Source organism: Elgaria multicarinata, chromosome 3 (genome assembly GCF_023053635.1).
Source record: "Elgaria multicarinata webbii isolate HBS135686 ecotype San Diego chromosome 3, rElgMul1.1.pri, whole genome shotgun sequence".
In the NCBI taxonomy this organism is placed as follows: Eukaryota; Metazoa; Chordata; class Lepidosauria; order Squamata; family Anguidae; genus Elgaria; species Elgaria multicarinata.
Genome location: NC_086173.1, coordinates 74,789,446 through 74,803,695, shown reverse-complemented (window position 1 = coordinate 74,803,695; position 14,250 = coordinate 74,789,446). Strand labels below are relative to the sequence as shown.

At 47.9% G+C, this 14,250-nt stretch overlaps 1 protein-coding gene across 2 annotated transcripts; it reads left to right on the top strand.

Annotated features, from left to right (window-relative positions):
- Positions 1 to 2,688: 2,688 nt before the first annotated feature.
- BOD1 (biorientation of chromosomes in cell division 1) lies at positions 2,689 to 13,208 on the top strand. 2 transcript variants are annotated; one of them, XM_063120615.1, is made up of 4 exons: positions 2,689 to 2,895; positions 6,173 to 6,297; positions 10,641 to 10,840; positions 12,403 to 13,208. In XM_063120615.1, the coding sequence occupies exons 1-3, from the start codon at positions 2,704 to 2,706 to the stop codon at positions 10,837 to 10,839; spliced, it is 516 nt and encodes a 171-aa protein (XP_062976685.1). In that variant the 5' UTR covers positions 2,689 to 2,703; the 3' UTR covers position 10,840; positions 12,403 to 13,208. The 2 variants fall into 2 exon arrangements, with proteins under 2 accessions (XP_062976685.1, XP_062976686.1); XM_063120616.1 differs by having other exon boundaries at positions 10,641 to 10,845.
- Positions 13,209 to 14,250: the final 1,042 nt, after the last annotated feature.

Here is a 14,250-nt window from a genome sequence, read left to right as displayed (position 1 = left end):
AAAATTCTGTGAATGAGGCAGTGCAATTGTACAATAAAAGCCTTGTCTGGAAGCTAGCTTTCAGCATGCTGAGAGCAGTGTAGCCTTCTGCTTGTGACCCCTCCTCACCTGGTAGGCTTTTGATCAACTATGTAATTACCAGAACCCCACTGGAAGTATACCTCAGTGTCAGGGGAAGTCAGAGACCAATGGGCTGCTGCTGTGTTGTGCTGCTGGCTGGGTGTTTCCATTTTGCTCACTGTGTTCCTGCGACAGATTTGGAGGATTTGTTCTCATGCAAAGATTAGTTGCCATGCAACAAGTGCACATCCACATGACTCGTGATCGTCTGGGTTTCCCTTGTGAAAATTTGCACATTATTATACATGCAAATTACCCCAAAGACAGCCAGAAACCAATTGGCTGTGTGTTGCGGGCTATATCCCCATTCTGAGTGGCCCTATGTAGTGCTTACATGGTAAGTGGATGTAAGTAGATGCATTTTAAAATATATATATTTTCAACCCATTCTCAAACCTTTTTTTCTTTCTTTCTTTCCCTGTTGAACAACTGCAAAGCCACAGCACCCTCTTGTGTTCTATTTACAGATTACAATTGGTGAGATCTGCATACTTGGCATTAATTGGAGGCCTTCTCCAAGGAGCTCAGAGTGGCATCCATGGGGTTGTCCCTCTGTTTTTATCCTGACGTCAATCCGGTGAGATAGTTTAGGCTGAGTGACAGAGAGGGTCCAAAGACCACCAACTGGCTAAAGTCCCCAGTTCAAGTCCCACACTCTGCAGCATCAGGGCCAGCACCATGAGGCTGGGCTAGATGAAAGTAGGAACTAATGTCTAATTGGTGCAGCAAGTCTTTTTTAAGTATTGGCCCTGCATCATAGGTAATGGAACTAAGTGGAGAGACGCAGGATCTAGTAAGGGAATTGGAAGGGCCGAGACAGGAAGTCTGAGAAGGGCTCTTACTTATGGTAGCTTGCCAAGAGCAAATGGGCTGAGCACACCTACAACTGAAGAAAGACCTTTCCAATAATCTAAGCCCTGCAAGTGCTTTATGCTATTGAAAGTTGAAACAGGGCCTAGTAGGTGGGGGAAGAATTTGGGTTCCGCTGCAAGTAGCAAAGTATCTCGTGCCAGCACCACGCAGTGTCATCACTCAAAGCATCCAAGTATTGATGTGGTGAGTGCATCAGGAATTTATATGGAGTCTTCCAGACCTTGGTGCCTAACATGGAGGGCCTGGGGCAGGTGTCAGGACTGGTGGGTGCTGATGCCAAACCTGGTTAAGTCCCATTATGACTCACAAGGCCCCAGAACTGCAACTGTGTTTGAATGGTAGAGCTTAGCCCTGACAATAATGAACAGACTGCCTGCCCAGAACCTTGCCACCACACATTTGATACTAGGGACAGGGCCTTCAAGACAAGTCTGGGGCAGGGTTAAGCACGAGCACCTCTCCCTGCCCGAATTTTTTAAAAATGGATTTTATTGTTTTATTGTTCTGCACTGAAAGGCGGCCAAGAAATGTTTAACTGATTCATTACTGGATAGGAGCCCATTTTGGACCATTATGCCAACCCTCCAAGAGAACAAGAGACAAGTATTCTTGTCTGTTACACTCCTGTGCAAAAGCACCACAAAGTCTCACTGTATTTCAGCATGTTAAGATCCTTTAAATAAATTAGTTGATAAAGTAAGTGCAAATTACTTGGGGTGCAACCCTAAATAAGCTCTTAACAGCCCACTTCTAGGCATATTTGGGATTTACTCCCAAGTAGATATGACTCGAGCCCTATTTGGATGTAAATTCTATTGAAATCAGTATGACTTAACTTATCCCAAACGTTTCACAGGGGTTGGGTGACCAAATGAAAACGAGAACAGGGCTCCTGAATCTTTAACAGTTGTATAGACAAGGAAATTTCAATTGATGTCATTTGTACGTGTGCAGCACCTGGTGAAATTCCCTCTTCATCACCACAGTTAAAGTTGCAGGAGCTAAATTAGAGTGACCAGATACAAAGGAGGACAGGGCTGACCCTGGCAATCAGAGCTGGTGGGTGAACATGGGCTTACTCCTGAGTGGGTAGGAACGAGCTCTGGAAAGCCGCAATCCTATGTATGTTTAGACAGAAAAATGCCATCACGTTGGCTGAGGAACACTGAGTGCTACAGGGCTTTTTTCTGTCTAAACATGCAGCGCATTGCGCCTTCAGTGTATTTCTGTCGCAGCATTTTTTCCTGGGCGCTGTTCCCTTCTTGTTATAAGCTGCACAACAACTAGCACCGCCTTGTGGTTTTCTCGTCCCATTGCCCTTCCCATTGCTTAGCTAAGATCCCGTGCAGCCTTGATCACGCGTTGAGTGCGAAGATCCTGGCGGGGGGGGGCGGTTGCCTCCAAGTCCCAGAAGGTGTCGCGGTTTCTCCTACCTCCGAACGGAGCCTGCCAGGCCGCTCGTGCCATAAAGCACCCTGGGAAGGAGAGTTTTCTTTGACTGGGCAGCAGAAGCCTCTGTTTCCCAGCATGCAGTGGGAGGGAGTGACGCAAAATGCTCCGCGACCGCACCACCGCCATCAGCTGCCGCACTGTCGTCATTTTTGGGCGCTGCCGCCGCCGCCGCCGCGGTGTCCTCGTCCGGCGGGAGCGGAGACGGCGCTGCGGCGCCCGTGGCCCATCGTGCGGCCCCGGGAGGCGCCCATCGTGGGGATGGCGGAGCCGGGCGGGGCGTCGTCGGGGGCGGGCGGAGCCAGCGGGAGCTCCGCGGGGTCCGGAGTGACCGACCCTGCCTCGCTGCCCCCTGGCGACGCGCAGCTCATTGGGCTGATCGTGGGGCAGCTCAAGAGCCGCGGCCTTTTCGACGCCTTCCGCAGGGACTGCCTGGCCGACGTCGACACTAAGGTACGGCTCTTCCCGGTGCCCATCTTGGGGAAGGCTTCGTCTCCCGCTCCACCTTGCGGGAGGCTTCAGCAGATGCTCCGACAGACCAGCTCGCAGCCTACCCGCATTTCCTTCCCGAATTGCACCTCCTTTTCACCCATGCTAACTGGGGATCATGGGAGCTTTAGGCCAAGAGTGGTGGAAGTTGCAGTCTAGCCCACCTGGAGGGGGAACAGGTTGGGATGGCTGCCCTGCCCTTCCTCTAGATTTGAACATGCCTGTTAGCTTTTGTGGTTCTCCCGAAGCTGGGCAAGGTCCCCAAAGCCCCATGCAAAATAACAACTATTCCATAGTGTTGCTGTATTTACCCCCCAAACACACACTTTCAGAAGAGCTGGGCAGCTCTATCCTGTGCATGTTTACTTGCAGACACAAGTCATAGAATTCAGGGCCCTGCAGGTAATGATGCCTACTTAATCCTGCTCAAATGAGAAGGACCCTCTACTACCCTTAGTGAGTGCTTCCTCCTCTCATTGTTCTGTCTATCTCAGCTCCCCCCCCCCCGCCGTTTTGCCAAAGTCTGAATTGACCCCTTGCAGAAAGCTTCCCTTCATCTCCTACCTTCACTCTGTTTTAGCTTCCTTTCCACCCTCATTGTCTCCCTTTGGGTTCCTTCACCCTCATGATATTAAGCCTCAGGCTGCAGGTCCCCCACCCATAGCCTATTGACATGTAACCCACAACTAAGGAATGTTGCCCTGCCCTCTTCTGCAGAGACTGGCTAGAAGCTTTGGCTATTCATTCCTATCAACTTTATCCCTACAGAGCTTGTAGATCCATCACAGAACTTTCTTCTAGGACTTGAACTGCAGAGCTATTTGATTTGTCCTCCTTAGAAAGTCTGGAGGAGTCTTTCAAGATGCTGAAGAATGGCCTTAGTTTCTTTTAGTGCTAATTGGTGTGTGGGTAACCAGAGGACTAAAGCTGTAATTATCTTGCAAGGGTTACTGTTACTGTTTATATTTGTTCAATGTACGGTTAGTTTTTTTACTTATTAGGAGGGTTAATATCCTGATTTATTAGCACGTCTTCCACTGCAGTTTCCTGGTTCTGATATTGCAGAAATCTGTTTATCAAACTGATGTCTTTGAAGCCAGTCACATGGGAGGAGGGTGCGTGCAGGCATGAGGTCAATTTTCAGTCCAATCAACTATACGTTATTGTACAGCTAACACAGAGAAGGGGCCATAGCTCAGTAGTAGAGCACCTGCTTTGCATGCAGAAGGTCCCAGATTCAGTCCCCGGCATCTCTAGGTAGGGCATGAAAATCTCCTGCCTGAAACTCTGGAGAGCTGCTGCCAGTGAGTATCAATAATACTGGGCTAGAGGGACCCATGTTCTGACTTCGTATAAGGTGGCTTCCTATATTGCATCTGATTGGGCCATTCTCCTTTGGCATTGCCTTATTCCAATAATAATAATAAAAATAATAATAGAACACCATGGTTCCAAAGGGCTCTGACTGGGACTAGATTGTCCTTCCCGAAAACTTTATCCAGGTAAATTTATTAAGTAGGACCAAGGCTACATTAAATCCCTGTTCCGGTTTCCTGTCCACCTCCAGAACTTGCATAGCTCCCTGTTTTTACTTTCAAAGGCCTCGGCGGCTCTGCCCATTGTTATACATCTGTGTGTGAACTTAGCTCCTCCAGCTCCACCATCTGAAAGTCTCCTGTTCCCTCAAAACCCTCTGTCCTTTCTCCTGTGCTGCTTCCTGTGCTTGGAATTGCCGGTATGATGCCACATTGTCTAAGTTTCTTCAATCCCACCTTGAAACTTCCCTTTTCCAGGAAAATTTTGGCTTAGTTGAGCCTCAGCATATGTAACCGAAACCTTGTGTTGCATCCCTGTTTACCCTTGCTTCCAGTTCCCCCTCTTCCTCTGTTTCCTCTATATTGCATTTTAGATTGTGAGCTTCTTGAGATTGAGAATTGTCTTCTATTCTGTAAATTGCTACAGAAGTTGACAGCACTCTAAATTGTAAATACTTTCTCATCTGTGTTTCCAGAATTCCAGTTGTGGCAAATAAAATCAATTTGAATATTTTGCCCAGAGAATCTGGCCAGTAGTCAACATCTTTATTACTTAATATTGATGTCTAGTTTGTACATACTTTTTAAAATATCCTAAGTAACAGAACTATCCCAAAGTTCAATGGAATCTCATAACCAATCATAGTGTGGATGCATGACATTCTTTTCCCTCAATCTTTGTAGTGTAGGATAGTTCCATTGGCCTTTTTTTTTACATCTCCAATCCCTACTATTTGTATTTCCATACTTTTAAAAGTCTTGTTGGAGTATAGTAACATTTCAATAATATCTTATAGATTTCCTTAAACCCCGTATCCAGTGAACAACTAAGGATGCAACCCTATGCATACCTACCTGATCCCATAGAACTCAGTGGAGCTTACTTCTGGGTAGACATGCATGGAATTCCACTCTAAGTCTCTTTCAGAATATAAGTCCATTGAGGGTCTAGAACTGTAGTTTGCCAATCTATCTCCTGCTTTTAATTTCAAACGTATCCCCTTCCATCAAGAACAATAAGGATTCCATAGATTTTTGGCAAGAAAACATAATCAAATATGTCCTAAATTTATTAGACTTCTGTGGGCATTAGTACTTACACATTTTCTTTGGATGTAACATGCAAGTAATGGTAAAAAGGAAAGGGCTGGCTGGGGCATGCTGGGAGTTGTAAAACTTTTTTTTGTCTAAACATGCATAGGATTGCACCCTAAATCTCTTTCTCTGCGTCAGGCTTTGGCAACCCCATCCATTCTTCTTAACCTGAAATAGTCTAATACACTCTTTATTGTTATCACTACAGGTAAAAGAATTCCGCTGCCCTTTTATCTTTCTTCCTACCAGCTGGTAACATTTTGTAGCCTGTACCTCTATTCAGTGTACAAGAATCAGTTGTGTTTGGTCAGAATCACTTGGAAAGCTTACCTTTGCTGAAACTCCTGCCTAAAAAGAATGTGTAGTATATCAAACATATTCTTTAGGCATAAGCTTTTGGTGCAATGTCTGTAAAGCATGTACTCACTTTCTTCCAGTTGCAGTACGCTTGCATCCTTTCCAAGGTACATATCTGAATAAAAATGAAGCAAAGCCTATCCAAAATTGAATGATAGGATGAAAAGTTGCACTTCAAAGAGATGTCATGGGAAGGGTGGGAATTTTTCACAATAAACCCTTCAGGCTTGTATTAATTGAGTCATTTTGTTTAGCCAGCCTACCAGAATTTGAGACAGAAAGTGGACAACTTTGTGTCTACCCACCTGGATAAGCAGGAATGGAACCCGGCAATGAACAAAAACCAGCTGCGCAATGGCCTCAGGCAGAGTGTGATTCAGTAAGTAGAAGCTGCTTTAAGTAAAGTGGCAAGAATGAAGTGTTTTTAACCTTTTGGGGATGAATTAGTAGGTTTGCACAGCAGGCACACTGACATTTTGATGGTGTTAGTGTAGGCAAGATTCCTGAAGGGTTGTGGCACTTCATGGATTCAAATCTTACTTACAATTTGATTACTAATCAACACAGCAGCCGTATTCGCTTGCTCTGTTCCCCCGCGTGATTAGAATCTCAGGTGGGGACGTGCCGTCTGGCCCCACTCATGTGCTCAACCCCATTGCTCGCCACATCTAAGAGAAGGAAGGTCTGCAGCTGGGAGCCTGCTGTACTCATGGAGATTACCCATATGTGTTCTGAACCTCATGGGGGACCTACTTATGTACAGCAGCCTCCCTGCTGTAAGCATTCATAACAACTTATGGAAGGTGGCCAGGTGCAGAGATGTAATGGAGTGAGTGGGGCCAGCTGGTGCATCCTCATCCTTCATCTAGTCATTTGGGGGAATTGAACACCTGTGTAGGGCTTCTGTTTCTTCCAAAATGGGACATGTGGCCACCAGGTGGAGGGCTGCAAGCAAGCCACTTTTGGAGATGGGGGGGGGGGGGTGGAGAGTGTCTTATGACTTTGCAGTATTTGGGAGTTTTTGTTTCTTCCTACCTCCAACGTTCTGTAAAATAGAATGATGAACTTAATGTCGAGGCAGGGGTGGTGTAACTTTGTCCAGCAGAGTGCAGTGGTAGCACAGTTTTCTGTGCTGGCTCCTTGAACTATTGCTGAAGCTAATCCAGTTCACTCAACACAGCATGTGCTCTTTGCAAATGTGTAGAGGTCATTCCCTAATTTGGGGGAAGGCTAGGCTGGCTTAGCTGTACACTCCTGTTATATGAAATTGATTGGGCTTTAAAAGCCTTCAGTTTCTGCAGCTGTCTAATTTTGTATAAACATGGTATTTATTTATTTAATGCATTTTTGAACTGTCCAGTAACCAAAGTTCTGTGGCAGCTGTACAAATTAAAAACATATAACTCAAAAGAAAGTTTAAAAAACCAGAGTAGCACTGTGAAAAGCCATCTGTAGCAGCAGGGTGCATAGTTAAATAATCCAAAAGCCTGGCAAAATAAGAATGTCATGGTTTGCCTATAGGCTGAAAGAGCAAGAGCTAACTGAGCTTCTGGAGGAAGAGTATCCCTGAGTCTCAGTGCCACTGCAGGAAAGGACCTGCCCCAGGCCAGTGTTTCTGAAAGAAAAGGGTCATCAAGCAAATCTTCCAATGGCAGCTGAAAAGGGCAGGCAGGCTCACATGGGAGAAGACAGGCTTCAAATAACTTGGCTGCAAACCATTTAGGATTTTATAGGTAATTGGCAACACCTTAATTTCTGCCCAGAAATGAATTGGTAGCCAGTGCAGCTCACAAATCTGGAGTAATGTGCTCCATGAAGTGGATCCCAGTCAACATCCTGGCTGCTGCATCTTGTACTAGCTGAAGTGTTTCCAAACACCTTTTAGGGGCGGTTCCACGTAGAGCATGTTGCAGTTCTCCAACCTGGAGGAGATCAGGGCATGTGTGACTGTGGCCAGAATAGGTTTTTTCAGGCACAGCGGAGGCACTCCTGGCCACAGCAAGCACCAGAGCATCCAGGAGCAAAGCCAGGTCAAGAACCACCCGCAGACTCTGAAGCAGATGCATCCCCACTCAGACTAGGGCCAAACCCTATTCCCAAATTAGCTTTCCTACTGCTTAGCAACACCCTCTGCTGTGGCTGGGTTAAACCTCAATTTATTTTCCCACATCCAAATCCAGGTTCGGGATTTCCTTAGTCTCTTTGGCAGTCAAGAAAAAGGGGAGGTCGTTGTCATCTTCCTATTGGTGACACCCCCATTGGTTTCATGTAGGTATTAAACCAGCATATGGGATACAGCAGGACCCCAACACTGCCTACTGGGATCTGCTTTCTGGATCGGACTGGACTCATGGCAAAACTCACCTCTTTCCTCTCACGTGACACTAAACCAAGAGCAGCCAGAAAGAATGGGTGGGTCAGGCAACTTCGAGATATGACGAGGAGAATGCTAGGCTATCAATAGTGGTTCAGCAGATCCTTGAACACATTGTGCTCTCTTCCATTTATTCATTTATTTTTACTTATATCAGAGCTGTATACGATTTTTCTTACGTTCAAAATGAGTTACATAACAATAAATTGCATATAAAACAGATAACTGCTAGTAGCGTAATTGAACAAAATGACTCCCACCCAACCCAAATCTACGTCCTACCAGTAAAAGCTACATCCCATGTTCTGCTCATGCTCCCCAACAGCTGGTATTCAGAGCCCGCAGATCTGGACAACACTCCCAACCTATTTCAAACAAACAAGTCACAGGCGACCATGCGCAGAGTATGAGTGACAAATGGAGCTGGGCTTTCACTACAATTGTCCAGAGGCTCTGGGACATCCTCTAACGTGAGGTCAGAAATTGTGTCCTGAGGGCATTCTAGAGGGATTGCAATTCCTCTAGAATGCCCGGCTCCATTTGTCACTCATACTCTGCACGTGGTCGCCTGTGACTTGTTTGTTTGAAATAGGTTGGGAGTGTTGTCCAGATCTGTGGGCTCTGAATGTGCTGGTTTGTTCATCAGCGGCAGTAGGCCTCCGTATACCAGTTGCTGGGGAGCATGAACAAAAGGTTGCCATTGCACTCAAGACCTACTTGTGGGTCTAGTCTCTACTTGCGGGACTAGATGGACCTTTCGTCTGAGCCAGCAGGACTGCTCTTACATTCTTACACATCATAGTTGGGTCTAGTCTCTACTTGGCTATGGCACTGGTTAAGTCTTAAGCATTTCTCTTGTTTGAGAAGCTGATGGCCAGAAGATTACTGTTGAAGCATTCCAGGATGCACTTATAAGCCAACTTCCTGTGACTGAGACATGCTCACATTCATGATTTAAATTCCATCATACTCTGTTTCAAGGTGGGTCTTGCTAATGAGCCATTGGGGCTGATACAGGAGATGGGAACTTCTCTCTGACAGATTGGTAGCCGAATTCAAGTGGGTGTGATGAGGTGGTTGAGCCAAAAGTGGAAGCTGCTTGTGCATTGTGATACATCAGTTTTCGCAAGTGGCTTTACTGTAAGCGGTCAATGGGAGGTAGGCGCTCCACTTGTTATGTGCTTGTGAGCGTCTTTGCTCACTTTCCCACGTTTAATGCACCAACATGGTCTTGATCTTCTTCCTTTTCTCTTCCAAGATGCCTGGCTCAGAAACAAGATGAGGAAGCCACTGGCTGTTGAGTTTTCTCTTGTTTCCCTTTGGGTGTTCAAATGTGCCCACATCAGTGCTGTTCAAAGTGCAAGGTGACCCTTGCCCTGAGAGTGTTTCTTCCGCTGCCTAGAGCCAGCCCACCCGAAAGCAAGATTAAAGCACCGTTTCGCATTGCACGCAGCTGCCCTTTCAGCACGGATGGGGTGCATTGGAAGGGCATCAGAGCAGATCTGACCCCTGAACTTGTGCCGGCTTAGCAATGCCCTTCTGAGCACTCCTTCGGCCCAAGGGTCCAAGAATCCCAATCTTTCTGAAGTGCCCACATAGCTTCCAAGCAACGTTTGCTGTGAGTTTTCTGCCCAGGCAGGCAGGGTCACATTAGGCTTGCAGCTGCTCTCCCGACTGCTGGGCAGCGTCTCTGTGTTTACCTCCCCTGGCCGGTTGCAGACATGACTTAACCCCACCAGACAGCCGATGCCCTGCTCTCTTGATCCAGTGCAGCCTTGGAGCAATAAGTCACGTCTTGCTTTCTGACACTCTGTTCCCAAAAGAGCTCTTTTGTCATGAACTGCCCATGTTTGTTTTTGTTTGTCTTGTAAAAAAGAAGTGCCCGTGTGTCTAGACTGGCAGATGCGAGTGCTGGGGTGAAGGCGGCCTTTCTGCTTTCTCATTGCGAGTGCACCAGCCAAAAAGATCGCCTCTTCTCTCCTTCCACCGATCCCCTCCAATGTGCCTGTTTTTCCCCCTGTTTGTGCCAAGGCACATTTTATTTGTTGCTTTGTGTGCCGCAAATGCCCTGCCACGGCTCCTGCCTCGTGTACCTTTTAAGGGAATGGGGGACTAGATGTCTGCTGTCAAATTCTTCGGGGGCCCTTTTAGGTGGCAGGTTCAAAACCCTCCCCGCTTTCTTTGCGAAGGGTGGAAATGCCTCTTCTGTGTCGATGCTACCCAAGAGAGCCGTCGTTCACATCGTGTTAATGCTAATTGCAGCTGACCTGGCTCTGGAGAGCTCCCGGTGGGGGTGGGAGGGGAGGGGGGCTTGGAGCAGCTGAATGACTCTTTTGTCTCTTCCTCAGGTCGGGGATGCTGGAAGCCGGAGTGGACAGAATTATTTCTCAGGTGGTGGATCCAAAACTCAACCACATCTTCAGGCCGCAGATAGAGAAGGCGATTCATGATTTCCTGGCTGCGCAGAAGAAAGAGGAATCGGTGCCAGCTCCTCCCCCTGAGCCTGAGAGTCAGGATCCACCAGCTCCATCACAAGATGCCTCGTAAGGTCTGGTATGGCTGTACCCTATGCGCACACGCACGCACACACACACACATACACTCTTTGCACGCACTTGTAACTCTTTTGTGTCATCACTTACGCAAGGAATGTAAATTGCACTCGCCAAAAAGGCCGGAACATGGTATTCAATGCTGGGCCAGTGCCAGAATTGCTGCCAGAGGAAAGTACAAGCTGTGATCTTGGGGAATTCAAAGGCCTCCTTAACGGAGTGCCTCTGCCATGAGAAACCGCGCTATAGTCTTCATTAACAACAAGTCAGCTTTCTAAGAGGCGACGGCGCTGGCTGGATGATTGAGTGCCTGTGCAAGCGCAAAAGAGGCCAAGGAGATGGGGAGGAGGCCAGCCCAGAAGACCTGTAAGTGGAGACTGGGTCTAACCTTCTGGAAAAACCAGGCAAAGTAGTCTTTGAAAAATGAGGAGACCTGCAGCGATCCATTTGCCGAGAGGGGCTCCTTCAGTTGCATTAGAACAGCCTTCCCCAAGCTAGTGCCCTCCCAGTGTGTTGGACTACAACTCCCATCATTCCTGGCTGGGAATGACAGTAGTTGCAGTCCAACACATTGGGAGGGCACCAGCTCGGGGAAGGCTGCCTTCGAACGGAATCCTATTGCTATGTAGCTACTGGCCAGGTGGCCGGTGGCTTTCCTTTATTCCAAGTTCCTTTACTTCTGACCAAGAAGGATTTCCCCCCTTTCTGGCTCAGTAGAGCGCATCCTGTGCCCTGCATACCAAAATCTACGTTCTGCATCAGAGGGTTACAGTCGCTGTTGTATTGCTCTGTATCCTCTCTTGGTCATGTTTGGGATTCCTGTCCTCTCGAGTTCTCACCCTCCCACACACCTGAAGCCACGTGTGATGCAGGGAACAGAGCACACAACTTGCCCTCTCCTGTCGTAGAAGCCCACCAGCAGGTGTCCCCTTCACCTTCCCACTTGGTGTGCTCCCCTATAAGTAAGCAGGGGGCAAATGGACAGACTGGCACCATTCAGCCAAAAGCAGTCGGTCCCTTGTGGAAGAGACCGGTAGGGGCATCTCTCTGGCGTCATGCTTTATGTGCCTCCCAAGTCCAGTGTGGGGTCAGGGACAGCTTCCTGTCCTTCTCTGGGCTTGGAAGAAGGAGAGAGACTCTCCTTAGCGTCCCACTGTGCCTTGGTAGCCCTCTGAAGCAGGGAGCGTGGTGGCTTCCAAGTCTCTCTGAAGCTGAGCCTCCACCTGTGGGCTTGTTACCAAGGAAAGATGCAGTCTGGGAATCCTTTCCCTTGTTGCAGTACTGGGAGTACGTAGGATCAAGCTGTAGGCAAGCTGAACAACTAGGTTTAAGTTGGATTCGAGTCCCTTTCTGTCCTGCCCTCCGCCACCCCTGGGTAAAGCTACCAACATCCATCATGTGGCCCTGCTGTATTTAGCGGCCTCCATTTTTGTCTGATCACATGACGTCCTCAAAACGTAAAGAGCTCTTGAAATCGATGCAGTTCATGTTGTAAGCAATCAGCAGTTCTGTTTTAACACTTATGCTAAGTCTGATTCTTATCTCTTGATTTTTGCAGAGCATTCCTGGCTTTAAAGTGGCTGCAGTTGCAAAACCCAGGCTGAACCTGATTGGCAGTGGGCTGCAGGCGTGCAGTTTGTCAGCTAATATCGGTCACGATGGAGGGCGAGTTGGCAAGTCACGAGGGGTTTCTGCGTGGTGTGGAGGGATAGGGCTAAATGTGCAAAATGTGCAGAAGTAGCACCTGTTCTTGCTCATTGCGACTTTGGGGGTCGGTTGCCTCGTTTGAGCGACCACTAGGGGGAAAAGGGGTTTCTGGGATGATATTAGTGAAATTGGTGGTGTTTGGGATGTAGCAATAGGAAAAAGGGCATTTGGGGCATGCTTGGTTTCCTGGCTGGCCACTGTCTCCATTGGGAAGCCTTCTAGAGGGGGTCTGGACAAGGGAGCCTTCAGCGTACAAGCATGAAGCTGATAATTTACCAGCAAAGGATCACTGTGCACCAGATGCTTACTCGAATTCAGTAATAACTCACGCACAGTGCCCGAGTCCGACACAATGGCAAGAACTCTTCATTGTTGGCTCTCCAGGAGTATTCAGAGACTGGCCTCTGTCAGAGTTCTGGAAATGGCATCTGATATACCTCACAGCTCGGCTCCCTTCCAGGCTGGTCGAGGAAGCGGGTGCGGAGCAAGAGGCTTCTTCTGTGGGCCTTGCAATCGAAAGAAGTTCTCTTGTCTGTGAGATTCTTCAGGTGCCTGTTAAGAAGCCGCTTAGAGAGTCTCACAAGCTCTCAAGTCGGCATTTGTGCTCAAGGATTTGGCTATCCAGACTTTTTAAAATAATAAAGTATTAGAAATGCCTGAATTGTGTGAGAATTTTTTCCCTTTAATATAGCTGTAATATCACTCTGTGTATGTGTGTGCGCGCATGCGCTTAGTGAGATCCATTGGAAGATACTATCCATTCTCAATTTCTTTGGAGATTGTCAGATTAGAAAGCTTCCAAAAATCAACTTCTGGACATCTGAATTCCTCTTTTGAAGATATTGTGCCTCCTTAAAGCAGTCCCTTCATTCTAGTTATAATGCCGTTCTCCTGGCATTGACCTGTATGGAAAGCTGTACAAGTGTCTTTCTGACAGCCTTGCAGTTTGGGAACGGATCTCACCGTGCATTATATGCCTAGAATGGGTTGGCAATGTGACGCCCCTGGGCTCAGTGGCAGCCACCAAGACCCCTTACTCACGAAGACACCCCCCCTTTCCTCACTCCTAGCCCTTCACTCTCTCATCGCAGCCAGGAATCAGGAAGTCTGCGGTGGCACAGCAGCGGCAGGGGAGTGGGGAAGGAAGCGGTAGCAGAGAAGCAGCAGCAGCACGAAGGTGGGGAAGAGGCAAGTGAGAGGGTGCAGTGGTGGCAGGGGAAAGGAAATGGTAGGCGGGAGGAGGAAGAGGAGCTGAATGTGGCAGCGGGAAGGGAGGAGGGGGAGAAGGAGGAGGAATGGTGTGGGAAGGAAGTCCCAAGCGAGGAGGAGGAGGAGGAGTGGCAGAAAAGAATCAAGGGGCGGGGGAAGAAAAGGAACCAATGGAGAGGAGGGAGGGAAGAGAATCCACTGTGCCCCCTGGCAGAAAAGAAAGACTGCCCCTGGCCCAGGAAAAAATGGCAAATGTGCCTGCGAGCCTGAAAAGGTTGCCTACTCTGTCCTAGAACATTCCTGGTATTTTCTGAGGTTCTTTTCAGATGTAATTCTAGGTTTGGAAATCCACGGAAGAGCCTGGAATGAGCTTTGAACCAATCACTCCCTGGTTTGCTGCAAATCACAGTGCACCATTGCATCTGGACTGGCAGGCAATGGTTTGTGTTTGCCAACCAGTTTTAGGTATTATGCCTGTGCTAGTTTGGTC